Source organism: Medicago sativa, chromosome 8, assembly GCF_051527215.1.
Source record: "Medicago sativa cultivar Bolivia chromosome 8, Bolivia_mono, whole genome shotgun sequence".
NCBI classification, from domain to species: Eukaryota; Viridiplantae; Streptophyta; class Magnoliopsida; order Fabales; family Fabaceae; genus Medicago; species Medicago sativa.
Window position 1 is genome coordinate 69192594 of NC_140756.1, and position 27322 is coordinate 69219915.

Consider the following 27322-nt stretch of genomic DNA (forward strand, 5'->3'; position numbering starts at 1 on the left):
AACTAATAATTTTCTTTATAGAAGCCAAAATGTATAAAGATTGACTATTTCTCCAAATATAAAAAGAACGAATATTGATGGCTTAACTACCAATTGTTTTTTATCTTAAAAAGAAAGAATATCGATAGCTTACCCATGATCTTTATGGATAGAAGATAAATGTTTATTAGACTAAAATGAATAAATTTTAATTGCTTGATTATCTACGATCTATATATCGGTTGAAGCTAAAAAAATGAATATCATCAATTTTATTGTGGGTGTTCTAGCAATTTTGGCAAATGCTTGATCTTGATCCAATAATAGGACCAACTCTTTCATATAATTGTTGATAATGCTTACCATTGCTTCATCTTTGATACCAACTCTTTTTAATAGACCTTGATGAATCATTCAGACAAGCTTATCATCATCTACATCAAGTCTTGTTAATTCGAAGGCTGGATTTTGAGGTTCCGTTTGCCCTTCCCTTTCTCTTGATCATCCATATTGTACAAAGCTCCTTAATTACTATTTCTGGTTTGAACAATGCATAATATATGCAAGGTCCAGAGTTCGAACCCCGGCCACCATAAAAAAAAAAAGTTGATAATTTCTTTTCATGATCTTCTCAAAGAAAATATGAATGAATGGTTAGTTTTTTTTTTTTTTTTTTTTTTGAGAGATGAATGAATGGTTAGTTGAAACTCTTGTTTTTCAAGATTTTGGAAATAAAGAAATCAACTATGTGTAGAAAGGAAAAGAATGACTAGTGGATTTTATCATTGAGAGAAATAATTGAAAATTTTCCAATCTATCTCTAAATCACGCTTCTGTAGCTAGGTAGATTCAGGTATTGACAGAAAAATAATGCATGTGAGGAAAGGAGTAAAAGAATTCTATACTAATCTTGATAGGAACTTCAAGAACCCAACCAAAAACAGAAGGAAAAAAAAAATCAAATAGAAGGGGGTAATTTTAGGTGAGTGGAGTTCGTAATTAGTTGTCTCTCGTTGTGTGCAATTTGTGTAGTCTTTGTATGGAACATGGCCGATCTAAGGATAAGGGTCAGCAAGACAATTGTCTTTCAAAAAATTGAAAGAATATCATGATATGTGATGATGTAATAATTCAGTCATACTTAATGATTTTCAAAAACATTTTCTTACTTGCATAACTTAGAAAAGAAAAACAAGTCATCCTCTCTCCTCCCCTCCCAAATCCTCTTCCCAAACAGACCACAAGTTTCCTCTCTCTTAAAGGTTCTTCCGTGGAGAATTTGTAGAGGTTGTCTCATGACCATGCTTAACTTGCAAAGAAAATATGTTGATTTTATTTTTCTTAACAATTTGTGTTGTAATGGTTTTGAACATTACCGGTGCAAGATAAGGCCATCAAGACAATCGCCTAAGCCTTAAAAAAAAATTCAAAAAATTAATGAATAAAAATGTCTTATATTTTGTTAGTTTCAAATCTAAAATTAATAAAAATTAAGAAAAACTAATATTATCTCAATAAAGACTAAATTGATTGACTTTTTTTATCAAATGAAAAAAAATATTTGAAAATTGATTGCATTAGTATTTCTCATAAGATCATTCCAGAAAAGGTAATTATATTCAAGGCATGTTCGATACAAAATGTAGGTGCTTCTCTCAACCATAATTTAAACATTAGTTTGCTACGTTGTAGAAGTTTAGTCTCTCTACTAGACCCAACTTCCATTGGTTAATAATTACATTAGTTTAATAAATAATTTGTACTTTAAAACGTGCAAGAAATAAAATTTAAGGAAAACTTTAATAATTGTTGCTAGCATTACTCTTTTTCTCAAACACTATCATGGACTTGAAAAAGGCTTTGTCTTAACATTTATCACCTGTTCTTAACTTTCCCGATTATCTCAACTTGTTGGAAGGATCTCAATATGATTCTTGTGAGTATTTCGTCTTTGCAACTCTTTGAATTTTGATGGTCCTAATTGCTCCAACTTTTTCTCACCCTTAAAGTCAATTGAAATGTACACATCCAATAAAGCACAATTTTTGTGTTGTCCATATGTGTTCTTTTGGACATAAGTATAGCTTTTCTTTTTTGAAAATCATGTATGGTTTTTCCATAACATATTCCTTTCTTTTCTTTTCTTTTTTCTTCATTTTTTTGGGGTACAACTTTCTTTATTTTGCTTAATCTAAAGGAGGAGATGAACCTTCCTTTCTATTTTACACAAATAAAACCTAGCCTCATTCATTTTCACAGTATTATATGAATTTAAATGACCAAATAGGAAATTAATTGCAAAATCATATGCAAAAATGAGCAATAAAATTTTAACAAAAGATCTTCCACAAATTTACACAAGAGTACAACAGCCACATAATTTAGAAACTCTCTCAACCTTCTTTCCTTAAAATTTCTTTTGTAGTCAAACAATCATGACTAGAAGACAAATAATACCATAAAATTGGTTGTTCATAACATATTAAACGTGATGTCCACTGGCTTTACCACAAAGCAATACATTAGTGGGAATGTTATATTCATTACGAAGGCTACGTTGATCGGTCCAAACCCTAAGATATAATTGCTGCCCAAGATATTGTCGTTCCCAGATTGCAGACCTCAGATTCCACATACCTTGGTTGTCCAATGACACCAATATGGTAGTCCAAGAATTTGGGTACACCTATCATAATTTGTAGCACACCAAGTAAGCATACCAAAAGATAACATATTACAAATGTTAATATCAGATGGTCCAAATGTGGCTGACCGCATGCAGTATGACTGTACACAGTCCAAATCTATTGTGTATCTTATAAAGTATATTTTCATTTTTAGTTACGAATATGTACCATCGAAATTTAGCGCAAATGATTAGTATGGAGTGTATGAGTGATGTAAATCTTGGACACCGAGTACAAAGTTTGATTTCTACTTATAAAAAAGTTACCTGTGCAGTGTGCCTGGTCGGGGCATCGACTAAATTATATATTCTTCTCTTGGCTGGGGTCCATTGGCCAAAACCATAACTGTAATCATCACAATAAACATCATCATCATCATCTCCGCCTTAAAACAATTTTAAGCAACGATGATTATTTCTAAAGCACATAAAATGATTAAAGCAAAATGCAAATAAAGAAAAGATTACATACCCCACAACCCAAAAATCATAACCATCAAGATGCCAAGATTGCATGGTGTTTTCATCATTCTGGAAAACAAGCTCAATAAAATCATGGAGAAAAGTTGGCAATACTGAGGTAGCTACATAAGCAGGACCATTAGAAGGAATGCTTTGGATTGAATCCACACTGAATATTCCAGGAATGTTGAAGTAATCAGCAAGTTTGAGAGGGGTTTCAGAGTTTACATAGGAAACCTTGTTAACAGCGTAACGTAATTTTCCATTAATTAATGGTGCTGAATTGGCTAATACAATTGTCTTTGTAGGAGTTATTTTTCCATAATGGTATGATCCTTGTGGGTTTGGCCTTGCAGCATTTGCTGTTAGATTCCATCTGAAATAAAAAATATAGATAGATAAATTATTGCAAACTTTAGGCTTGTTGATTTTGGTTAGAATTTCATGTTTGAATATGTTTTTAGTCTCTCACAAAATACTGTATCTAATTTTTGTATTGAAGGTCTACTTGATGGTGGAGTAAGATTACATGTTCAATTAGTTGATAACGGCGATGCAAGTATAGTAATCGTGTTATTTTACTAATGTGAGTGTTTAGTCCGATGTCAGATCAAAATTGGTTAAACGAATGACACAAAAGAAAGATGACTTATATAACAAGTTTCTTCAGATTTCAGGAGAAGATGTAATGTGAAAGCCTCTTGAAAATTTAGTAGCTATTATGGATACTTAAACAAAATTAGGTAAAAGATCAAAATTGACTCATTTATTACCTGAAGCTTCTAGCTTGTATCAAAGACCAATGATATTGGTAAGCAGGAGGACTAGGCAAAGGACCAGAAGCAGGGGAGTGAGAGTTTGTATAGTGCAACACCGCAGTTGCTGTAAGAATCCTTCTCGAAAATCTTGTTGAAGCAACGATGTAATAGTCCTTAGGAGATTGGTTTAAGGTTACCAAAACAGCAGCTGATTGCCCAACATGGACATCAAGGGAGTCATATATGTTTTGGATAACATGTGACCCTTCCACCTCGACTAGTTTTAGGGTGTGTCCTTGAATTCTGAAGTTAATCGATGTCGACATTCCCACATTTGAGATTCTGAACATATAAGTCTTTCCTGAAAGTAAGCAACTAAGTATAAATACCGTTTGCAAAACAAATTTAATGAAAAAGTTGAATGGTTTTCCTAGAATTTGCAAAAAAGTAGAACTATATTCTTTTGAAAAGACTGACCTTGATCACCATTTATGGTTGAATGAGCTTGACCATTGATGAGCAGACCATCAGGAAATGCTAGAGATTTTCCAGAATCCAATGACTCTCTTAATGCCTGTAAAATCAGAACATAAAGATGAATATTAGGATTCAAATTCATCCTTAGAATTAAGAAATACCTATTGAGGTCCACTTTATTTTTGAGAAAATATTTTTCTTGCCACTTAACATCACATTTTTTATTTAATTAACACGCGACTTTCTCTTCAGACTCGTGTTACAACATGATTTGGATTTTCTGCGGTCACGAATTCTATGCATTTATGCAATAAGAAAATCAGCACATCAACGGTCGTTGGGTCGATATTAGAGTCCAGATTTCAAGCTCAGTATTTTAGAGTTAAAAAATACTTAAAATATGTTTGCTTTCTGCACCGTTCTATCTCGATCCAACAACTAACGATGTGCTGGCTGCGGGAATTTGTGACTAAAAAAATCGAAATCCTTCGCAACACAGGTTACTATTACTAGTGATGTTAGAACATTATGACATGGTGTTCAATTTATATAGCAAATGGAGGACAAAAACCTAATCTAGGTTACCTTATGGTTGGTCTTGTACCAATCACCAATGAGCAAAGTGAAATCTCCATCAGGGTATGGATAAGGAACTGCGATGACAGATCTATGATAGACATTAATTGCTCCAAACCCTCCAGCTGCTTTATGAAGTTGAGTTGATGGAAAGTATGTGTATGTTCCAATCTGATCCTTGGCCTGAAACTTGTAGGTGTAATTTGAGTTTGGAGGTATTGGACAGTTGGTTCCTAATACCCCATCTTGCCATGAATTTTTCCTTTGTTTAATGCCATTCCTAGTTTACAATAAAAATGTTAAACCATTTTCTCAAATAAAATGTCACATATACTAAGAAAATGAATAATCTCTTTGATATGTATTCTCAATAGAGAAACTCACCAAGTGAGTAGAAATGGTTGGTCCAATTTGTTGACAAGATTGAGAACCACGTTTTCATTAGTTACTAAGTCTAGTTGAGGCCCCGGAAATTGACCATTTATCAAAATCACCTAAAAAAATGATGTACCAAAACTTTCGATTAGAATTCAAAAACACAATTCGTATTCGTACTGCAAATCAAATTCATATTGTCATAATGTCATTAGTTATTAAGTCTAGTTTAGCACCAAAATTGACCATTAAGCTCAGTGAGAATAGAAATATCATATTGATATATGAAATAATAGGGTAAAAACTCGTTTGATTATGATTTTTAGTACGAATATGTACCGTAAAAGAGTGACATTTGATCAATAAGTCCTTAAAAAAAAACCTCTAGTAAAATAGTAAATATTAATAAGATTCAATATTGCAAGTCTATTACACACCTGCTGAGGAGTACCAAGTGGAGAAAGAGTTCCATAAGTTACAGTCCATGTAAAATATTTGTATCCATCTTCTGCTTGCACTAGAGAAACACTAAGCAAAGCCAAAACAACAGCATGTAGCAGCAGATAGAGAAAACATGTGCTTCTCATTTCTTCTACAACCAACAGAAAAACATGGTTACATTTCAAGGTAAAAATGTTGAAAACTAAGAATTGAAAATAAACATCACTTTCATATGTTAGAGATTTGAAAATTACCAGTTTTGTGATTATGCACAAACTGTGACTCACTTCAAGAGTGAGAGAGTGAAACACCTACTCAAGCTTGGAAGCTGTACTGATGAAACATTTGTTTGCATAATAATATATATGCAAAGAGTGTTACTACTATGATAATATAAAATTGGAAAAATAGAGGATCTTTTTTTGGTTGGTACTTTTAAGGTAGCAATTTGATGATTCATCTTCGGCGCTGTTAACGGGTTTAGATGATTTTGTAGTTGCTTCAAACTAAAGTTATACTTATACTATAACATGCCTGCTATAAATTGAATTTTGTATATCTATAATAATAGCATACCATTATTAAAGTGAAATTCTATGTAGCTTTGTATTCTTTTTTACTTGTATACTATACCCCTTAAATGTAGTCATATATGGACTTTGTCTTCCTTGCTTTAGGAGTCAAATGGACCCTATGTTTGTTTCTAAATTTGTATGATTGTATCAACGTAGTTCTATATCAAATTATAAAAATTCCTCAAAAAAAAAATATCAAATTATAAAATATTAATCAAGTTTGTCTGTCGGTCCAAATCGGTATCAAATGTATATGTACCAAATCATTATTTGGGGCACTAAGTTGATAATATACTAGACCAAGTTGACAGAATTCTACAAACTGAGGCGTTAAATTGGGTTTTTTGATTTACACCAATTATGTGGTTCATAATTGTTATTTTTCCAGTTGAGAAAAGTACCTTTAAAAATTCGAACTTACCACTGAAGATGTTACGGCTTGAGTCACGATCAGGTCGCTTTTTGCGCCACCTCCACGATAAAACAGCCCAATTCACCAGTGCACCGTAGGTAATTGTTCAACAAGAAATAAAACCCTCAAATATGGTTTAATCAATCATTCGATTAAACCACACTATATGGTACGTACACAACTCGAAACCGACAGGACAGAAAGGAGTAGAAGAAGGACTCGTCAACACAAAGGAGAAGAGAGGAAAAGCACAGGAACCTCAATTGTGAATTTCGGTGTGAAGAATAAGTGAGGCGAGATCTTCTTTCTTAGGGAGAGTTCGTAACAAAAAACGGAGTGATTAAAGGGATTAACTATAAAACAAACCGTGTTTGTTTTCGTGTGTGGATATATCCGGAACCTTCCGGATACTTTGTTGGATCGGATCGTAACAAATTTATTTGTGACAGATAAGCACGTTCGGATTAATGATTTAATTATCAAAACTAGCGAAAAGATGGGCACTCACGTGCCCGTCTTTCCGCTCTTTTTACTGCGCTAAAATTTGAAAATTATGAACTTTGTTTTTTTTTTTTTATGAAATTTTGATTTTGATTAAAACTAGAAATATAAATGTTTTTTGCTTTCTAGTTATAACAAAACAAATTAAACATGATTATTTATTTCAATAACACCAACAACAATCTTTATTATAAAAAAAGTTGTTTAAGGGTATAATTGGGATAATAAAAAATTTAATATAAATATATTCATTTAGTTTGTTACACTGTTTAAATGATAAAGAAAAAAACAAACATATATATATTCATGTTTGTTACATTTTTTAAATATTTAAATTTATTCTTATCTATTTGTTACATGTGTTATTTGTATTGAAAATTGAGGGCATTTTTGAAAAGAAAAATCTAGCCCAAAAGTGCTGAAAGGGGTAGTTTTCTTTATATATAGTATAGATATAGATATTAATTTAACATTTTCAAGTGGAAAAAAAAAATTCTTGTATTTACCCAAGCACGGCCGGTCGGACGGCGGTGTCACATGTGAAATATATATTTCCTAAGCGCTTACCGGTTCGCAAAAGTGGGTACCCCAAGCACACATCCTTGTAGGACACCCCCACTTATATAAACACTTACTAGGTAGTATGAGCTCTCCAACGTGGGACATTTTTAAGTCATATCAACACTAACTTTTACTAAGGTGTTTATTCTATCCAACTTTTCCACTATTGTTGCTAGTGTTCCAACAATAATTGAAACAAGTATTGGATCAAAAAGTCTTACCATTCAATCATGTTGTAAATTTGATTAAAACTCGCATCAATATTTTGATGTGCGGAGCAAAATTACTAGTAACCAACGAACAACTTATCAAACAAAAACAAACAATAAGATGAGACAACATGACGATATTTGTTTACTCAGTTCCACTCAAATTTGACCTACATATGGAGGAGAAAGATTTCTCCAATCCACTGTTAAAGAGATTATACAATAGTTATAAGAAATTAATCTTCTACGAATTCTTCAAGAACCAACCATTTTTTCGAATCCCTTCCATCAGCCAAAAGACTCAAAGATGTGTTATACCAAATCGAATACAGTGTTTTTCAACCCTATAGTATTACAAGCTCTAGTTTACCTCACACCCCTTCCTCTTTATTTTAATTGATATAACAATTTTTTGATTTTCAAAAAAGTTAAAATATACAATTATCGATTTTCCAACAGAACATTTCTACTGATAGTCATGGACATAGTATGGCCCATGGCGGTTGAACTTTATGTTACCACTCCACCGAGTAATGGAAAGCCAAAGTGTATGTCCACCGAGTATGGCCTATTACACTGTCATTTTCAACGCGATTGACGCCCTCCCTGCCTGCATGTGCCTTTCACGTACTGTCCATTGCCTGCAAATTCATCTGATTGTCCATTACTATTATTTAATTTGCCTAGTTTTTATTATTGAAAATTTCTCAATCGGCCTCCTATATGGTCTAAGGCCCCAACTTTCCCATTTTACTCCCGAAGAGTCCTTCTCGACGGTGGTTGACGGGGATTGTCAGGACGGAGCTATTTAGGGAGGGCAAAAATAACCACGAACCAATCGAAACTGGTTAACCGAACTGAAATGAATTGAAATTAATCAAACCATTTAAGTGGATCGCGAATCTAACCAAATAATTTAATAATGGTTATTGAATCATGATCGAACCATTTGAACCGAACCAAACCATTACCAAAGCAAGAACTTCATGTTTCAATAATGAAATTTTATTTCGCCTTTCATCATACATTAACATTGAAATTTGTTGATATTTTTGTTGATATTAGTAAAATACAACTAGTAAAACCACAAGGAATTAATAACTAATGTGATTTAATTCTTAAAAAGGTTTAATACATTTGGTCATAGTTTAAATACAATTAATAAAAAGTCTAAATATTATTTTAGGATCAGTTTGGTTTCGATTCGGTTCCTCGCAAAACTCAAACTGTTTGGTTTGGTTCGGTTTTTAAAACCGAACCATACCCACTCCTATATATCTATCTATATATAGGTTTGTTTGGAATTTAAAAACTTGTAAAACTTTTCTAGTTTTTTTTTTATGGTGGCCGGGGTTCGAACCCCGGACCATGCATATTTTATGCATTGTCCCTACCAAAACAAAACCGCTCCAAAACATAACTATTTTCACAAAATGAGTTTAAAATCTTCTCATGGTTATTTTATGCAATGTGATAATAATATCTTATAATGTTGGCTAACATGATTATTATATTTAGGTGAAAAAAAAAAACTACATATTAATCAATATTGAGACAAAATGGACTTCGATATTTACCTATCCAACTCATATGCGAGAAGCAACGTGATGGAGATGATTAGGCAAGAGCGGATGGTGGTGGCAACATCTTAGCCTACACCTCTTATATATGTCTGTGGTTGTGACTGTGAACTTTCTCCAATTTTATTTCTCCGTTTCTCCTAGTGATCTCTACGAACAGGTGCAGTGTCTATTTACCTACCATGTCTAAGACGATCTCATATTTCCATAACTGAAAAAATAAATGAAAACTTAATATGATTAAAACCAGGATAAAATATTTTAATTTTTTTTTTGAAACCATCCTGTAGCACCTAAATATAGAAACTAAATATAGAAACCAAACCTTCAATTTAGTTTTTGAACCATCACTCACTCACTCTCTCACATTTAGTCCTTAAACTGTAAAATTATAATTAATAATTTCTAGACTATTATTAATCAATCGAATTAAAACACTTAATTGTTTTAAAAATGGGAGAGATGATGATAGTTTTGGGGTTAGCTTGATGAAAAAAAATAGTTTATGCACTAACTTGAAGATTTATTTAAAGTATAATGATTTAACGTTTTCTCAAATCTCCAACTAAAAAAAATGTCAAATCTTTTATGTTATTTTGAAGAGTGTATTTGAATCACCAAAAAAAAAAGTGTGTATTTGAATGAGATAATTGAAAACGTTAGAGAAATCATTATTAGACATTTCAAATGCTTCAAATGTTGGATATGTCTTTTGTTAGTCATTTTAATTCTCAAATGTGATTTATGTCTATAAACTTAGTTCATATCCCAATAAATGATGTATTTAGATTATCTTACTAAATATATCGTTTATTCAATAAATCTAAAAAGTGAATTTTCTCTTATAGTAGAGTCCAAAAGAGTATGAAAAAAGCTTAGAGCACATATTTTTTGATTGGAAATGATTCTCTACATTCTCTATTGACAAACATTTCTTAAACACTATAGTTTTAAAGTGCATAAATAATATAAATGCATTACTGTAATTTATTTTTTTATAAATGTACAATTTTATAAAATTGGTGATTTTAATTAAATATTTATACATCAAAAGTATGTTAATGAAGATGTCAATTTTTTTAGAGAAATGTCGACGATCTCTTTTCAACATTGACATAATAGAAGAAGAGATATAGTTATTAGGGCACATACAAAATAAATATGTTTGGGCTCACACACAAAACCAAAATTAAAATAAAATTGAATAAAATAATTTAGAAAAAGAGAATAAAATTGAATAATGTCAATTGATATGACTAAATACTTTTTCTAATTTTTTTTTCTTCATTTCATGTAAGGCTGCCTAAACAATATTGGTTTGTGATTTTGTCCATGAAAGATACATGCATCCTTCACTTTTTCTCAATAAACGCAAGAAATCACATAATAATTCGTTATGAATACTGATATGAAGTTTTAGAAATATACAAAGTCTATTTTATTTATTTTTTATGGTACAATGTTTAACGACTATTCAATTTTTAATCTGACTGAATTCTATTATCTATACAATTTGGTCATTAATTTTACGATTACAAATTTTTAACACCACAATCAACTTTGGTGTAACGTATGTATACTAACCAATGAAGAAATGTTCCAACAGGGATCTGTGGCGCAATGGTAGCGCGTCTGACTCCAGATCAGAAGGTTGCGTGTTCGATCACGTCAGGTTCATAACCCATCTTTTTTATTTTTTCATATCATTACAGTTTACGTATGCTTCTCGTTGTGCTACTATTATTGGTTTCAGAATCATTTGGATAAACTTTTTTAATGCTGCAGGGCTTCTTGCGGTGCATCAATAATTAATTGGCAGACAAAATTAATGGTTTGCTTTCAATATTGTATTATAGATTAATTAATTGGCAGACAAAATTAATGGTTTGCTTTCAATATTGTATTATAGATTAAATGATTCTTAATCCTTGTTACCAGAAAAAAAATATTCTCTATTTACCGTAGAACATTGCTTTTTAAGCCCCCTAAAATCTTCAAAGGCCCCCTAAAATACCGAATTTGCCCTTTTATACAACATATGGTAGATATATACCGAACCAGTTAGGAAGATAACTACAAGATTCATTAGGGAGTAACTTCAGAACGGCATGTTACGGAAATTGCGACGTTTTACACGTGAAGCATAAGTAGTTTAGAAATTGAGTATCAAATACAGAACAATTGTAGCCATAATATTGTCAATAACTGAGACTTAAAAATTAAGTGGAGATTTTACCTTAATTTTGGAGATAACCCTAAAGAAACTCTTATGAGAACAACTTTTAGGAACAAGATTCAGGCATGGGTTGATTTGGAGAAATCATTTGATGCGTACAGAAGGAACAAAAATTGGGTGAAAAATGGTCTGGAGAAGGAATGGGTCGATTTTGAACTCACAGAAAGGAAGAAGAAATGAGAGAGTGAACTTATAAAAACAAATCCTGCACATACGTACATTACATATCCAGTAGATATATACAGAACTCTTGAAGTAAGGGCAAATTGGGAAATTCAGGGGGCATAAAAGATTTTGGGGGGCTTATAAAGAAGCGTTCTTTACCGTAGGCATGACAACGGGGCGGGGCGGGTTTAAGTATCCCCGCCTCCGCTTCCTTGCATCCGTCCCCGTCTCCAAATCTTATTGGAGTAAAAATTGAACACCCAACCCCGCCCTCAATGGATACGGGTCTTCCGGCTCCGGCCCTGCCCCCATCCGCGAAAACTCTATTTTTTTATAAAATATTTAAAAAATGCATATTTTTTTATAGCAACAAAAAACAATAATTATATTCATAATTAAAGAACTAATAAAGTTTTTTTAAAAGAGCAAAATAATTATAATAAACATGTTTCTAAAGAGTAATAATATATTAAAGAGGAATGATAACTGGACACAAATATTTTGACACAATACATACACCATTATTTATTTATTTATTTTTATCCTATTTCTCTCTATGTACTCTAACCTTTCTCTCTCCCTGCGCAACTCTGTCTCATCTCCGGCAACCGCCCACCGCCGTATTTCCTTTATCATCGGTGTCTCTCTCATCGACGTCCATCCTCTCTCTCAGCGGTGTCCCTTCTTTCTCACTGGTGTTCTCTCTCTCTCTCTCTCTCTCTCTCTCTCTCTCTCTCTCTCTCCTCACCACGTCGTTTTTCCACCAACACAGCTTTCTACACCTACCTGTCGTTCATCTCTTACCGGCTTTCTACTCCTTGTTGTCGTTCATCCCTCACCAGCTTTCATTGCACTGCGGAGTTCTACTTCCATCGCCGTAGAAAAATGCAGATCTGGTGGTGTGGTGGAGGATCTAAGACAGACGGTGAGGGGAGAGAAGACAAACCACAAATCAGATCTCAATAGAAGAAGGAGGGGCGGCGACTCAGGTCGCGGGAGAGGAGAGAACAAGGTGGTTGGTGTTCAAGCCAGTGACGAGAGAGAAAAGAGGGTAGATTGTGTTTTACAAAATTACCCCTGTTGTATTGTTGAAATGTCATAAATACCCATGGTGTTGTATTTGTGTCAAATAATCTGTGTTTGTTTATCATTTATGTATATTAAAATAGGTTGAGGCTTATGGAAATAAGATTATAAAATTTAATAAGGTAAATTTCAAAAAGCGAGGCGGGGTGGGTGCGAGTATAAGCATCCCACGCCCTCGACCCCGCCTCTGTACTAAAAACCGAGATTTCCCCCACACCCGCACCCACATCCAGTTAAATCGGTTTTCCCCTGTTATATTAAAGGTGGGGGCGGCCGGGTCTGGACGGAGGCGAGTTTTGTTGCCATGTCTAATTTACCGTAATAAACAAATTTCCGGTTCACAAAGAAAAGAGATCATGATGATATGGAGTTTAAAAGTTTCTTCCAACAAAAAAATTATTTTAAGTTTTTTCTTGTATTTTTAATTAAGAACCTTATATACAATAAGAAAATGCACCTAATTTTTACCCAACGTATCTTCTACTCCTTAAAAAAAAACACTATTGCAGCAACAAAACTAATGACATATCCATTCCTCCAAAAGCAAAAGTTAATTAAAATTATTACATACCCAAAATCCAAAAATGAGAAAGTTTTACTTAATCTCAACATTTTGGCACAAAAGTACATATAATTTAATTATTTTAAAATTACACATTATTCATTTTTTCCTTTCTATTTTGTTTTCAAATGTATATGTGGTCGCAACTATTTTTATGATTTTGGTTTTGAGGGAATGATTTATTTTGGTGGAAAAACATCTATGATTTAACCTATGCATACTAACCCACTTAATGAACCCTCAAGCTCAAGAAATATTTATTTGGACACATTCCCAAAATTAAAGTTATTCGGACAAACGCGTAAATGAAAAAGTTATTCGGACACACGTGGAAGTTGTAGTTTTGGTATCCGTTGGTTGATAGGATTCACAATCAATTATCTGGATGGAAGCGTAAAAAAAAAAATTTGGGTGGTTGGTTGGTTCTGCTTAAGTCCGTTCTGTCGTCCATTCCAATTTATTTCTTTTCCTTCTTCAAAGCTCCCTCAGGTATTATTTCTTCCCTTGATTCTATTTTTAGTAATTTCATTTTTTTTTTGTGTTGGGAGGGGGGGGGGGGGGGGGGGGGGATTTTAGGAAATTATCTTGGATTAAATGGGATACCATTTGTTTACAAACGGAGAATGAGGCCTGGGAGTGAAGAGGTTGAGGGAGTTTAATATTTCTTTACTTGGGAATGGGTTTGGAGGGTGTTTGAGGAGAGGGAGACTTTGTGGAATTAGTGCTCCATGCGAAGTATGGGGAGGAGGGTGCGGTTTGGCTTGGGAGTTGGATCGATTTGGTGGCATACTTTGAACCAAATTTGATCGGGGGTGGGGCTTGCAGATCCTAGGTGGTTGGAGGATAATTTTATTAGGAAGGTGGGGGATGGGTGATCCACGCTGTTTTGGGAGGATCCATGGTTGGATGAAGTTCTCTTAGCAAGGTCTTTTGGTAGGCTTTTTGATCTCGCAGAAAATAAATTAACCACGGTGTCGGAGATGTTTGAGTTAGGGTGGGGGGTTGGTGGCGTGAAAGTGGTGGAGGAGGTTATTTGCATGGGAGGAAGGGTTGGTTGGGGAGTGTGTGTGGAAGCTCCATTCGACTCATTCTTACACGGTTAAATCAACATATTCTTACTTAACAGCGGTTGACAGTAACCCAAGTGAAGGTTTTGATCATTTTTTGTGGCTCAAAACGGTTCCTTTGAAGGTGAATATCTTTGTCTGACGCCTTTTTCTTAATAGACTAGCTACTAAGGATAATATGTGTAAGAGAAATGTGCTTGATGTTTCACAAATCTCTAGTGCGGCCCTGTGTGGTGGGTTAGAGGATAGGGATCACTTGTTCTTTATGTGCGATTACTACGGTCGTCTGTGGCTTTTGGTTTCGAATTGGTTAGGAATTGATATAGTTTTTCATGGCGATATTTTGTTCTCATTCAAATCAGTTTTGTGGTCTTGGAGGTTTCTCCAAAAACTCTAGGACATCTTTTACCATTATTTGGATTTCAGTTTTATTTGTTATATGGAAAGACCGCAAAAAGAGGATTTTTCATAACGAGATGGACCAGCTTGCGTCGCTCGTAGAAAAGGTTAAACTCCAAACGTATTGGTGGTTGAAAATGCACTACATTATGTTTGATTTCGACTGTCCCTTTTGGAGGTTGAGCCCTTTATGTTGTTTACAAGCCGCTGTGTAATTGCTTTTTTGGTTTTTATCCGGCTAGTTTGTAGCCTAACTGTTGTGTAATTCTCACTCTTCAGTTTCCTCCGGCACATCTTGTGCTTGAGGATCTGTTTGTTGCCTTTAATATAATTTCGCTTAATTTATTAAAAAAAAAAAAGATTAAAAGAAAATTAATCTAGTTACAGTATTTTAATATTTTTTTAATTTGGATGTGTCCAAATAATTTTAAGGGTTAAATATGTTTTTGATCCCTATAAAATTGGGACCTTTTAAATTTAGTCCTTACTTAATTTTAATAGCTTTTTTAGTCCCTATAAAAACATTCTGCATTTAGTTTTAGTCCCTTCTTAATCCAAATATGTTTAATTATGCTTCAATTCTTGAATTTTTAAACAACTCTTTGTAGACCTGTTAAGAACATTACTAAAAGTCCCTCTGCAAAATATTAACTTAAAATTTGATTTCTACATCCAGATTTTCATTAATCTTTTCTTGAACTTTTTTCGTTTAAAAAAATTCATATTTAATTCTTCTCATGTTAAAAAATTCTATTTTTTCGTACATGAACATTTTATAATGTTCTAAACATGTCTCCAAAAAATCGTTCAAAAATTTAAGAATTCAAGGATAATTAAACAAATTTAGTTTTTACAAGGACTAAAATTACATGTAATTTTTTTTTGTAGGGACTAAAAATGCTATTAAAATTGAGTAAGGATTAAACTTAGAAGTTCCCAATTTTATAGAGATCAAAAACATATTTAACCCTAATTTTAATTTAGGGTTGTGCATGGGAACATGCTCCTTAAACCAATAAAGAAAGTAATTTTTTCTTCTTCATGTTTTATAGTAAGTAATTTGATATTTTATCCAAATTAACCAAGATTTTAACATTTCAAACTGGAATTAAAGGACCCTTTCAGTTTGGCTTGAGTCTTGACAACAAGTCCACAACTAAACCAAAAACTCATTCATTCCTTCTAGATCTTAAACAACTAAATTTATGTTGACTCCACTAAGTCGTCTTTGATTCCATCTAAAAGCAAAGTGAACAAAAAAAAAATGCTTGTACATTTAACCACTATATAGAAAAGGAAATTCATATGTTATCAAATGCTCAAGGGACCACAAGATTAAATTCTAAGTTAGCTGTCCAAATATCATAGAACTTGTCAAACAAAAATTATATGAATAAAATACAAAATTCTAGATATGCTCAATTATCAAAGATTTTAGTGAGAACAAAAACAGCTGGAGTTGAAACAAGAATTGATTGGATAGAATATTTTATAGCACATTCGTTTATTAGTAAGTTCATCACTATCCCTTCATTATTTTTTAATCAAAACACATATATTTGACTCATTGATTTTGGTTTTATTTTTTGTTCTTGGTAGATCATGGCTATGGTTCTAGATGCTGTTGTTGGGAAATTAGTTGAAGAACTAATGAGTTCAGTTGTTGATATGAAGAACAAAGCTTTGAAGTTCAAACCAACTCTAGAAAGATTAGAAGCTACCCTCCAATCATTAGGACCATTGATCAATCAAATAGATGAACTCAAGAAGAAATTGGATCATTCACCTAATGAAACAAAGACACTGATCAAACAAATGAAAGATGGAAAAGAACTTGTTCTTAAATGCTCTAATGAAGACAAAATCCAGTGGTGGAATTGTTGTTACAAAAAAGCACAGTATCAAGAAGAACTTGAAGCATTGGATGAAGAGATTAAGAGATTCTTTGGTCTTGATATGATAGCTCAAGGTGCAGTGACTGGATTGGAAACACTTTTGGAGATTAGAGAGTTTCATGCTGAATTTAGAAATGCTAATGTTGTGAGAAGTGAAAGAGTTGAATTAAGAGGTGTTTGTTTGCCACCTCAACCACCTGGTTTTATTGTTGGGTTGGATGGTCCTTTGAATGAGCTGAAGATGAGATTGTTGAAGGATGAGGTTAGTGTTTCTGTTGTTACAGTTACCGGTTCTGGTGGTTCGGGGAAATCTACGTTGGCAAAAAGGTTTTGTTGGGATGAAGAAGTAAAAGGTATGATTTTGTTAATGTATTTCATTGGTTTAGATTTTGTGAGGAATATTGTTCTTTTTTTATGATGTTTTATGTGAAACTAGTTTAGTACATGTCACTTTAGTGTAATGAGCTAAAAGTGGAATAAACTTTAAATTTGTTTCACACATTCAATAAGAACTTACCATTTGCCACTTGAAAACCACATTCTTAATACTTCTTTAATATTGTTCTGGTTAGGTAAATTCAAGGAAAATATTTTCTTCATTACCTTTGCAAAAACACCAAAGCTGAATACTATAGTGCAGAAGCTGTATCAACACACTGGTTACCATGTTCCGGATTTTCAAAGCGACGAAGACACGTTTAACCAATTGGAACATTTGATGAAACAAGTTGTGAAGAAAGGACCAATTTTGTTAGTCCTAGACGATGTTTGGCTAGGGTCAGAATCGCTTGTTGACAATTTTGTGTTCGAGATTCCAAACTACAAGATTTTGGTGACATCAAGATTTGCAATTGGAAGATTCGGTCATCCATTCGTCTTGAAACCTCTTTCTGAAGCACATGCTATAAATCTGTTTAAACATTCAGCATCCTTAACTAAGAGCACCTCAGATGTTCCTGATGATGTTGTCAAAGAGGTGATTTCTAAAGTCCTGTTAAGCAGTGCGGTTTATTACTTATTTGCCTTCCATTTCTCATTGTAAATATATTTTGATGTATATTAATGTACAAAATATGTTGCAGATAGTAAGAGGGTGTAGTGGTTCTCCCTTGGCGCTTCGAGTGAGTGGCAGATCATTGATTAACGAACAACTGATAGTTTGGCTTAACAGAGCAAGGGAATTATCAGCTGGTAGGTCAATTCTTGATTCTAACAAGGACGTGCTTTCTTGTCTCCAAAAGAGCTTAGATGTTTTGGATCCCAAGTCCATGGAATGTTTTAGGGACCTTGGCTTATTTCCAGAAGATCAGAGGATCCCTGCTGCTGCACTTATTGATATGTGGGCAGAACTAAGGAACGATGATGATGCAAGTGCAATGGAGAAGATTTATAAACTAGTCAACCTCAACTTAGCAGATATTATTGTTACAAGGTATTATATATTGATTGGTGTTTCTTAAACAGTTTGATATGGTATATAGTTTACGATAAGAGTGTTGAAATTTGGTCTAGCTCATCCATACAAAACCAACTTGTAAAGTGATGATTGTCTCTCTTTATAAATTCTTATCAAGAGTTCTATATTTCCAATGCGAGACTTGAGTTTTTCTCAATGAAGAGAATCATGTGGGTTTGTAAGGTTGAGTTAAGTCAAACTCAAATTCTTAGATCGTATCAGAGCTTGTTCAAGGTCTGTTGGATCACTTACTATCAGGTTTCCACTATTGGGCGATTCAGATCATGCTCCAAATATCTCACATTGAATGTGATATGACCTAACAATGTGTTTATAAGTGGATACAATCCGCACCATACAAACTGATTTTATGAGGTTGAGTTAAGCAATATAGGACGAAGGGAGTACTTAGGTTATTATGTTTATTTTTTAAACTATAAAAGTTAATTTGTTAGATTTTATGTTAGGAGTAAGGATCATTCTCTAATGGAAACACACATGAGAGCTAATCCATTTATAGTTTATATTACTTGAGTAACAAGTAAACTCCTCTAACAACTTTACAACAAACTTTTCTAACTTAATTCACAACAAGAAGTTAACTAACTTCACTCAAGGTCATTACTACTAATTTCTTTTTGAATGCACGGTCTTTGATTTGTTTTCATTGATCAGGAAAGTTGCAAGTGGCACCATTGACTACAACTACCATTATGTTACACTACATGGTCTTCTTCGGGATCTAGCCATTCGCGACAATAGCCAAGAGGCAGAGGATAAGAGGAATAGACTCATAATTGACACAAGTGCAAATAATCTTCCTTCATGGTGGACTTCTGAGAATGAGTATCACATTGATGCCCGCATATTATCCATATCAACTGGTTTGTTCATTTTTCTCTCTTGACTCACAAACTGATAGAGTTTTTCTCTGCTTGAACGTACAAACTGATAGAGTACTTCAACATTGATTGTTGAATCTTTTTGCAGATGAAACATTCACTTCAAAATGGTGTAACTTACAACCAACAGAAGTTGAGGTTTTAGTGTTAAACCTTAGAGAAAAGAAGTTTGCACTACCAATGTTCATGAAAAAAATGAACAAGCTAAAAGTTTTGATAATCACAAATTACGACTTCTTTCCGGCTGAATTAGAGAATTTTGAGATGCTCGATCATCTATCAAATCTCAAAAGAATCCGATTAGAGAAAGTTTCGGTTCCTTTCCTTGGAAAAACTGTATTACAATTGAAGAATCTTCAAAAGTGTTCTTTTTTTATGTGCAATGTGAATAAAGCATTTGAAAATTACACAATGGAAGATTCAGAAATGCTACCAAATTTGATGGAAATGAATTTTGACTATTGTGATATGGTGGAATTACCAAATGTGATTTCCAACATTGTATCTCTAAAGAAGCTTAGTATTACAAATTGTCATAAGCTTTGTGCACTTCATGAAGGAATTGGAAAATTGGTCAATTTGGAATCACTAAGGTTAAGTTCATGCAGTGGTTTATTAGAGTTACCAAACTCAATCAAAAATCTTCATAAGCTAAAGTTTCTAAACATTTCTGGATGCATAAGCCTTAGTCAATTACCTGAGAACATCGGTGAGTTGAAGAAATTAGAAAAGATCAATATGAGAGGTTGTTCAAATATAAGTGAATTACCATCCTCAGTTATGGAACTTGAAGGATTAAAGCATGTGATATGTGGTGATGAAGAGACTGCTGAAAAATGGGAACCTTACAAAACTATCCTTGGTGATTTAAAGGTAGAGGTTGTTCATGAAGATTTCAATTTAAATTTTCTTTACAATTAGCAGTAATCATAATTGGGAATTGACTGCAGAATTCAAGAACCAAATGAGAAGGTATTATGGATTTCTTTACATTTTTGGAGTCATTGATTTTACTTTTTTTTAGATTAAGTGATTGATATTTGTGATTGAGAAATGTAAAACAGCCTTACTTGGCTGTAAAAGAAATACTATTAGGAAAGTTCAATAAATCTCAGGATTTCATTTGGTCGATAAACCTGATGATATTTTGTTTAAAAACAGATTTATAAAATTGACATTTAGTTAATACTAGTAGAATATGAAAGACCTGTTAACTTAATCATTCGTGTGTGTCTTTGTGTGTATATAGACTCAAAAATCTTATATAGACTCGACACGTAAACTCCACTTGTATGAGTTTATGAAAAATTAAAATTGACTTTAAAAAATATTTAAATGACACATAAATGACATATATACCTATAATAGAACACCAATTAACATACAAATTAAACATTTAAAATAACATAAAAATTAAAATTTCAAACTCCATAACAAATTTTTTTTTTTTAAAAAAAAAACTCATAATAAAGCAAGCAAACCATAAAAGTAAGTAGATAATGTCCTAGCTAGTTCCTTCCTAATTGGGTACTACGTACATATACTTAAAAAAAAAAAAATATGCTATTGCCTTTAAACATCCAAAAGCTCATGTGAAATCATATTTATCATCAAAAACACCATCATCGTCATTATCACCATCATCTTCACCAACATCCTGACCATCATCATCAAACTCAACTCAGATAAAACACCTTATTCATCATTAACTATAACATAATTTGGATTTTTTAACCTCTATCTAATTAAAGATTATCTCCACCGCCATTTTGCACATCATTATTAAGAACATCAACTTTCACAACATTTTGTTACACAACAACAGAATGTACTTTCACAACATTTTGTTACACAACAACAAAATGTTGTCGAGGAAGGAAGAAGAAAAGGTGAGTAACCTTAATTCTTATATCTTCGGTGAGAGCGAAAAAGAAAAGAGAATTCTATTTAATTGCTGTTTAAAATTTTATTTAGTTTGAGCTATTTTATTATTTCCTTTTAAAAAAATAATAATATGTTTTTTAAGAAAATAGTAATATGGAAATTTTTGACAATGACTAAAAATGCTGATGGAAAAATTTTATAGGGACTAAAAATGCTGATGGAAAATTTTATAGGGACTAAAAAGTATTATTTTATTTTGTAGGGACCAAAAACAAAATTCTGAATATTTATAGGGATCATTTACTTAATTAACCCAATGTTTTATAAGTTAATTCTATGCATTTTAGGCATAAACATGTGTGAAATAATTAGTATTTTTTATATTGTTTTAAGTTTAATCATGCATGTGATAGTACTAATTTGCTCTTATTTAGATAGCAAATACACTTTTTTAAGCAACAACAACCAACATATTTAAGAAGATCCATTTTGCAATAAACAAAGTGATGATTCTTTTTATGTTTTTGGCGATTCTTTTTATTATGAACCCAATTTTTAATATTAAAACAATTAGTGGCCAGTCAAGTTCAATACAAGTTAGTTAGCTCCTCTCATACAAACTTATTTTTACTTAATTTATAAAAATAATTATTTTTTATGTTATTTAAAACTTAAATAAATAATTACTATTGGTTAAAAAAAATCTTGTTTTTCCAATGGGACCCGTCTTTAATATTGAACATGGCCTCTAATTTTATCGGAACGGCCCTGGGGTGCCGAATGTTTTTATTTATTTTTATGTTTTTTTAAAATGAATGATAATGTTAAGACTTCTGTTATTTGTCCAATTGATCTGGATTTCGATGACAGTGAATTTAAGTCCTTAAGATAATTAAAATTATGTTTGTTGATTTCGTAGTTACTAGGGGATTGTTTATTGAATGTTTATTGATTTTCTATCTCCTATTTGCCATTTAGAGTTGCTATAACAAAACGTATTATTTTCTAAAGAAATAATCCTCCATTTCTTTTTAGTTTTAGAAATGGACTGTGTCTCTACTTGATGCATGAATCCTCAATTTTTTGTTTCATTGTTTTTTGTATGCTTATGGTGGCCCTTAATAATTCTACAACAACCAAAGAACGATCGTGTTTGACTAAATCAACAAAAAGAGAAATTGATTTTGCAATGAAATCCATTCTTCTCATGTATGATAATTTTGTTCTTGTTTTGATAATTTTTACACACATGTTTTAGTATGGGAGCATAACTTAACTCGAAATTCAAAACATCATGTTACAATGATTTTGCGTTTTTTGATTACATTTTTTTGTTAGAATGGTGATTTTGAATGTCAACCCAATAATTAACAGATGTTTCATTCATTGTTTTTGTTAAAAAAACACTCCATCTGTTTTAAAATGAGTGTCGTTTTAGTCAATTGCACACAGATTAAAGAATTGAATGAAATAATTATTAGACAAAACACTTTTACTAAACTGTCCTTACTTTATAAGAAAAAGAAAAACTTAAAGTTGCATTGAAAATTGTGTGAGAGAAAAGTTGGAGTATTTATTGAAGGTAAAGTTGGAAGAAAAAAATTAAAGTTGTATTGAAAATGTAAAGTGATAATCATTTTGAAATAAATTTTTTCGGATAAAATGACACTCATTTTGAAACCGAAGGAGTATATAATATATTATATAAACGGGTAATTTTTTTTTTTAAAACTTGATCTAAGATCCATAAATTATCAAGATAGGGTTATCCACATGATTCCATCCAAAAGACAGAGTGAACAAAGGAAAAATGCTTCACCACGTGCAAGCATATGACGCACGGGACCACAAGATTAAATTCTAAATTAGCTGTCAAAATATCAAACACGATCAAACACCATATGCAAACCAGACTTGCATCTTGGAAGAATAGACTCCTAAACAGAACAGGTAGACTGACTCTAGCAACTTCTGTTTTATCCTCCATCCCTACTTACTATATGCAGATTAATTGGCTTCCTCAGAATGTCTGTGATAGTATAGACCAAACAACCCGTAATTTCATCTGGAAGGGCTCTAATAACAAAGGGATCCACCTAGTCAATTGGAAAACAGTTACTAGACCGAAGCATATTGGTGGCTTGGGTGTTCGCTCAGCAAGAGATGCTAATACTTGTCTGCTTGGGAAACTTGTTTGGGACATGGTTCAATCCACCAATAAGTTATGGGTGAATCTCCTCTCTAATAAGTATTCAACCGGTCCTTGCATGCTTGATGCCAGAGTGACTAGCAGCAGCTCCCCTTCATGGTCTTCCATAGTTCGAGCCAAAAACATTCTCAAAGCCGGTTATACTTGGCGTGCAGGAGCGGGCACTTCCTCTTTCTGGTTTAGCAATTGGAGCTCTCATGGTTTACTTGGTTCCCTGGTCCCTATAATCGACATTCATGATCTCCATCTCTCTGTCAAAGATGTCTTCACATCTGATGGCCAGCATACTGATGTTCTCTACACCAATCTTCCTCAACACATAGCGGACACCATCAACAATTCTCACATGAGATTCAATGCTCATATTGAAGATGCTCTCATTTGGAACCATAACAAGAATGGCGTTTACACTACCAAAAGCGGGTACTCCTGGCTTCTCTCCCTCTCAGAAACAAATAGTAATGATACTTCTTGGTCTTGGATTTGGCGGCTGAAAGCTCCTGAAAAATACAAGTTCCTAATTTGGCTTGCCTGTCATAATGCAACCCCTACCTTATCCCTGCTTCATCGCAGAAATATGACAGCCTTAGCAATTTGTTCGCGTTGTGGAGAGAATGAAGAAACTTTCTTGCATTGTGTCCGTGACTGCAAATACTCCACAGCGATCTGGCACAAAATTGGTTTCGATAACACTGCTTTCTTCACTGAGGGTTGTGCGCAAGTCTGGCTTAAGACCTTCTCTTCTGGGCCTCGCGCAAGCAGCTTCCTCGCCGGTCTTTGGTGGTCTTGGAGGCACCGCAACATGATGTGTATCAGCAATGAAACTTGGCCTTTATTTCGGATCAGTTTCCACATTCAGGATTCAGTAAATGTTATTGAGGCTAGTTTCAAAAAGATTAACGCCACCCCTCTCGACCGCATGGTGAGATGGAATCAAAATAATCATCTTTGTCACATCCTCAATGTGGACGGGAGTTGCCTTGGTTCTCCAACTCGTGCTGGATTTGGTGGTATCATTCGAAACAACGCTGGTTTCTACCTCTCTGGTTTCTCTGGCTTCATTCCGGATTCGAAAGACATCCTGTTAGCTGAACTCACTGCTCTTCACCGCGGCTTTCTCTTGGCTGTAGCTATGGGAATAGAGGATTTAGCTTGTTACTCGGACTCCCTTCTCTCCATTAATCTTATTACAGGCCGAGCATCAAATTTCCATGCCTATGCTGTCCTAATTCAGGATATAAAGGACCTCCTATCTGCTCACAATTTCTCCGTTCATCATTGTCTTCGTGAAGGAAACCAATGTGCGGACTTCATGGCCAAATTGGGAGCCTCATCGAATGAAGAATGCTTAGTCCATGCTTCTCCTCCTCATGAGCTTCTTGTTTTAATTAGAAATGATGCCATAGGAACCTCTTTTCCTAGAGCTTAGGCTTCTGTCTTTGTTTTTCCTCTCTCTTTTTTTGTTTTTGTTTGATTTTAGCCTTGTTACCAAAAAAAAAAAACAATATTGGTTTGTGATTTTGTCCGTGAAAGATACATGCATCCTTCACTTTTTCTCAATAAACGCAAGAAATCACATAATAATTCGTTATGAATACTGATATGAAGTTTTAGAAATATACAAAGTCTATTTTATTTATTTTTTATGGTACAATGTTTAACGACTATTCAATTTTTAATCTGACTGAATTCTATTATCTATACAATTTGGTCATTAATTTTACGATTACAAATTTTTAACACCACAATCAACTTTGGTGTAATGTATGTATACTAACCAATGAAAAAACATTCCAACGGGGATCTGTGGCGCAATGGTAGCGCGTCTGACTCCAGATCAGAAGGTTGCGTGTTCGATTCACGTCAGGTTCACAACCCATCTTTTTTATTTTTTCATATCATTACAGTTTACGTATGCTTCTCGTTGTGCTACTATTTATTTGGTTTCAGAATCATTAGATAAACTTTTTTAATGCTGCAGGGCTTCTTGCGGTGCATCAATAATTAATTGGCAGACAAAATTAATGGTTTGTTTTCAATATTGTATTATAGATTAAATGATTCTTAATCCTTGTTACCAGAAAAAAATATTCTCTATTTACCGTAGAACATTGCTTTTTAAGCCCCCTAAAATCTCCAAAGGCCACCTAAAATACCGAATTTGCCCTTTTATACAACATATGGTAGATATATACCGAACCAGTTAGGAAGATAACTACAAGATTCATTAGGGAGTAACTTTAGAACAGCATGTTACGGAAATTGCGACGTTTTACACGTGAAGCATAAGTAGTTTAGAAATCTTAATCTTAATCTTAATATATATAAATGTTAGACAGTCTGACCTAACCTAATCCCGCCCTTTTTGGCGGGTCTGAATAATTTTTATGAAAAAAAAGGTTTTCCAAGGATTCGAATTATGAAAAAAAAGGTTTTCCAAGGATTCGAACCAATTATGAAAAAAAAGGTTTTCCAAGGATTCGAACCATGTACCATTTGGCTACACTTTACAAGTCTCACCACTAAGCCACTTCCTTTTTGATTGAAATATTGTTGCTTCCGAAATTGATATACCGTACTAAAACATTTTTTTTTAAATCCACAAACGCCCCAACGGTTCCTTTTCTGATAGCAATTTCTTTTCATTCTTAACCGTTCCTTTATTGATGGCAGTATTTTTTTATTTATTATTATTATTATTATTATTATTATTATTATTATTATTATTATTATTATTATTATTATTATTACTATTTTTGTTGTTGTTGTTGTTATTGTTATTTTCTGTTGTTTACCACATAAAAGTTCATTTTCCTTTTCATTTTTATAGATTTAACGACCCTTGCGGTTAGGATCGGTTTCTTGGTGTATGCTTACTACGTGTTACGATATTAAAGTTACATTTTTAAAATCGTTGATAATTTGACTGATTCTGATAATAATTTTGTCGTTAGAAACTTCACTTTTTAGTGTAATTTTGTCAGCCTCTTTGTTTCTCATATATTATATTACTTGAAGTTATTTATTCTGACGTTTCATTTGCAAAAATCACTACACTAGATTATAACATTACTTTACTTTCTCCCTTTGACTTTTTAAACATGTTTACTATTTTCAATTTGTTTATTTTTGTTGTTCTTTTAACATGAATGTAATTGAATATGAAGATTAAGAAAAAAGAAATTCATAAACACAACCTGGTAATATTATTTGGTAAGAAAATAAAGTTAATAACTTAAAATAGTGTAATTTTGGCATTTTTTTTTTGTTTTTTGCAGTCGTTTCATAATGTATTGAATGTACAATCAATATGATATATTTATATACAAAACCCGTGCATCGCACGGGTAAGAGTCTAGTTGAGTATCAAATACAGAACAATTGTAGCCATAATATTGTCAATAACTGAGACTTAAAAATTAAGTGAAGATTTTACCTTAACTTTGGAGATAACCCTAAAGAAACTCTTACGAGAACAACTTTTAGGAACAAGATTCAGGCATGGGTTGATTTGGAGAAATCATTTGATGCGTACAGAAGGAACAAAAATTGGGTGAAAAATGGTCTGGAGAAGGAATGGGTCGATTTTGAACTCACAGAAAGGAAGAAGAAATGAGAGAGTGAACTTATAAAAACAAATCCTGCACATACGTACATTACATATCCAGTAGATATATACAGAACTCTTGAAGTAAGGGCAAATTGGGAAATTCAGGGGGCATAAAAGATTTTGGGGGGGCTTATAAAGAAGCGTTCTTTACCGTAGGCATGACAACGGGGCGGGGCGGGTTTAAGTATCCCCGCCTCCGCTTCCTTGCATCCGTCCCCGTCTCCAAATCTTATTGGAGTAAAAATTGAACACCCAACCC

General features: G+C 33.1%; 2 protein-coding genes and 2 non-coding genes across 6 annotated transcripts; 3 read left to right on the forward strand and 1 right to left on the reverse strand.

Moving 5' to 3' along the window:
• Positions 1 to 2287: 2287 nt before the first annotated feature.
• SKS17 (SKU5 similar 17) lies at positions 2288 to 6089 on the reverse strand. 2 transcript variants are annotated; one of them, XM_085733763.1, is made up of 9 exons: positions 6009 to 6089; positions 5751 to 5902; positions 5323 to 5432; positions 4948 to 5218; positions 4363 to 4459; positions 3901 to 4246; positions 3138 to 3503; positions 2933 to 3011; positions 2288 to 2665 (listed from the first exon to the last, which is right to left on the reverse strand). In XM_085733763.1, the coding sequence occupies exons 2-9, from the start codon at positions 5898 to 5900 to the stop codon at positions 2462 to 2464; spliced, it is 1623 nt and encodes a 540-aa protein (XP_085589889.1). In that variant the 5' UTR covers positions 5901 to 5902; positions 6009 to 6089; the 3' UTR covers positions 2288 to 2461. The 2 variants fall into 2 exon arrangements, with proteins under 2 accessions (XP_085589889.1, XP_085589888.1); XM_085733762.1 differs by having other exon boundaries at positions 5751 to 5905.
• Positions 6090 to 11198: 5109 nt separating this feature from the next.
• Positions 11199 to 11269, forward strand: TRNAW-CCA (transfer RNA tryptophan (anticodon CCA)). The gene has a single exon. It is a non-coding gene; the product is annotated as a tRNA-Trp (tRNA).
• A 5258-nt stretch (positions 11270 to 16527) lies between these two features.
• Positions 16528 to 20495, forward strand: LOC146900949 (putative disease resistance protein At5g66900). 2 transcript variants are annotated; one of them, XM_085733765.1, is made up of 6 exons: positions 16528 to 16617; positions 16707 to 17355; positions 17575 to 17978; positions 18085 to 18434; positions 19134 to 19342; positions 19449 to 20495. In XM_085733765.1, the coding sequence occupies exons 2-6, from the start codon at positions 16710 to 16712 to the stop codon at positions 20279 to 20281; spliced, it is 2442 nt and encodes an 813-aa protein (XP_085589891.1). In that variant the 5' UTR covers positions 16528 to 16617; positions 16707 to 16709; the 3' UTR covers positions 20282 to 20495. The 2 variants fall into 2 exon arrangements, with proteins under 2 accessions (XP_085589891.1, XP_085589892.1); XM_085733766.1 differs by having other exon boundaries at positions 16528 to 17355.
• Positions 20496 to 25253: 4758 nt separating this feature from the next.
• TRNAW-CCA (transfer RNA tryptophan (anticodon CCA)) lies at positions 25254 to 25325 on the forward strand. Its single transcript has one exon. It is a non-coding gene; the product is annotated as a tRNA-Trp (tRNA).
• Positions 25326 to 27322: the final 1997 nt, after the last annotated feature.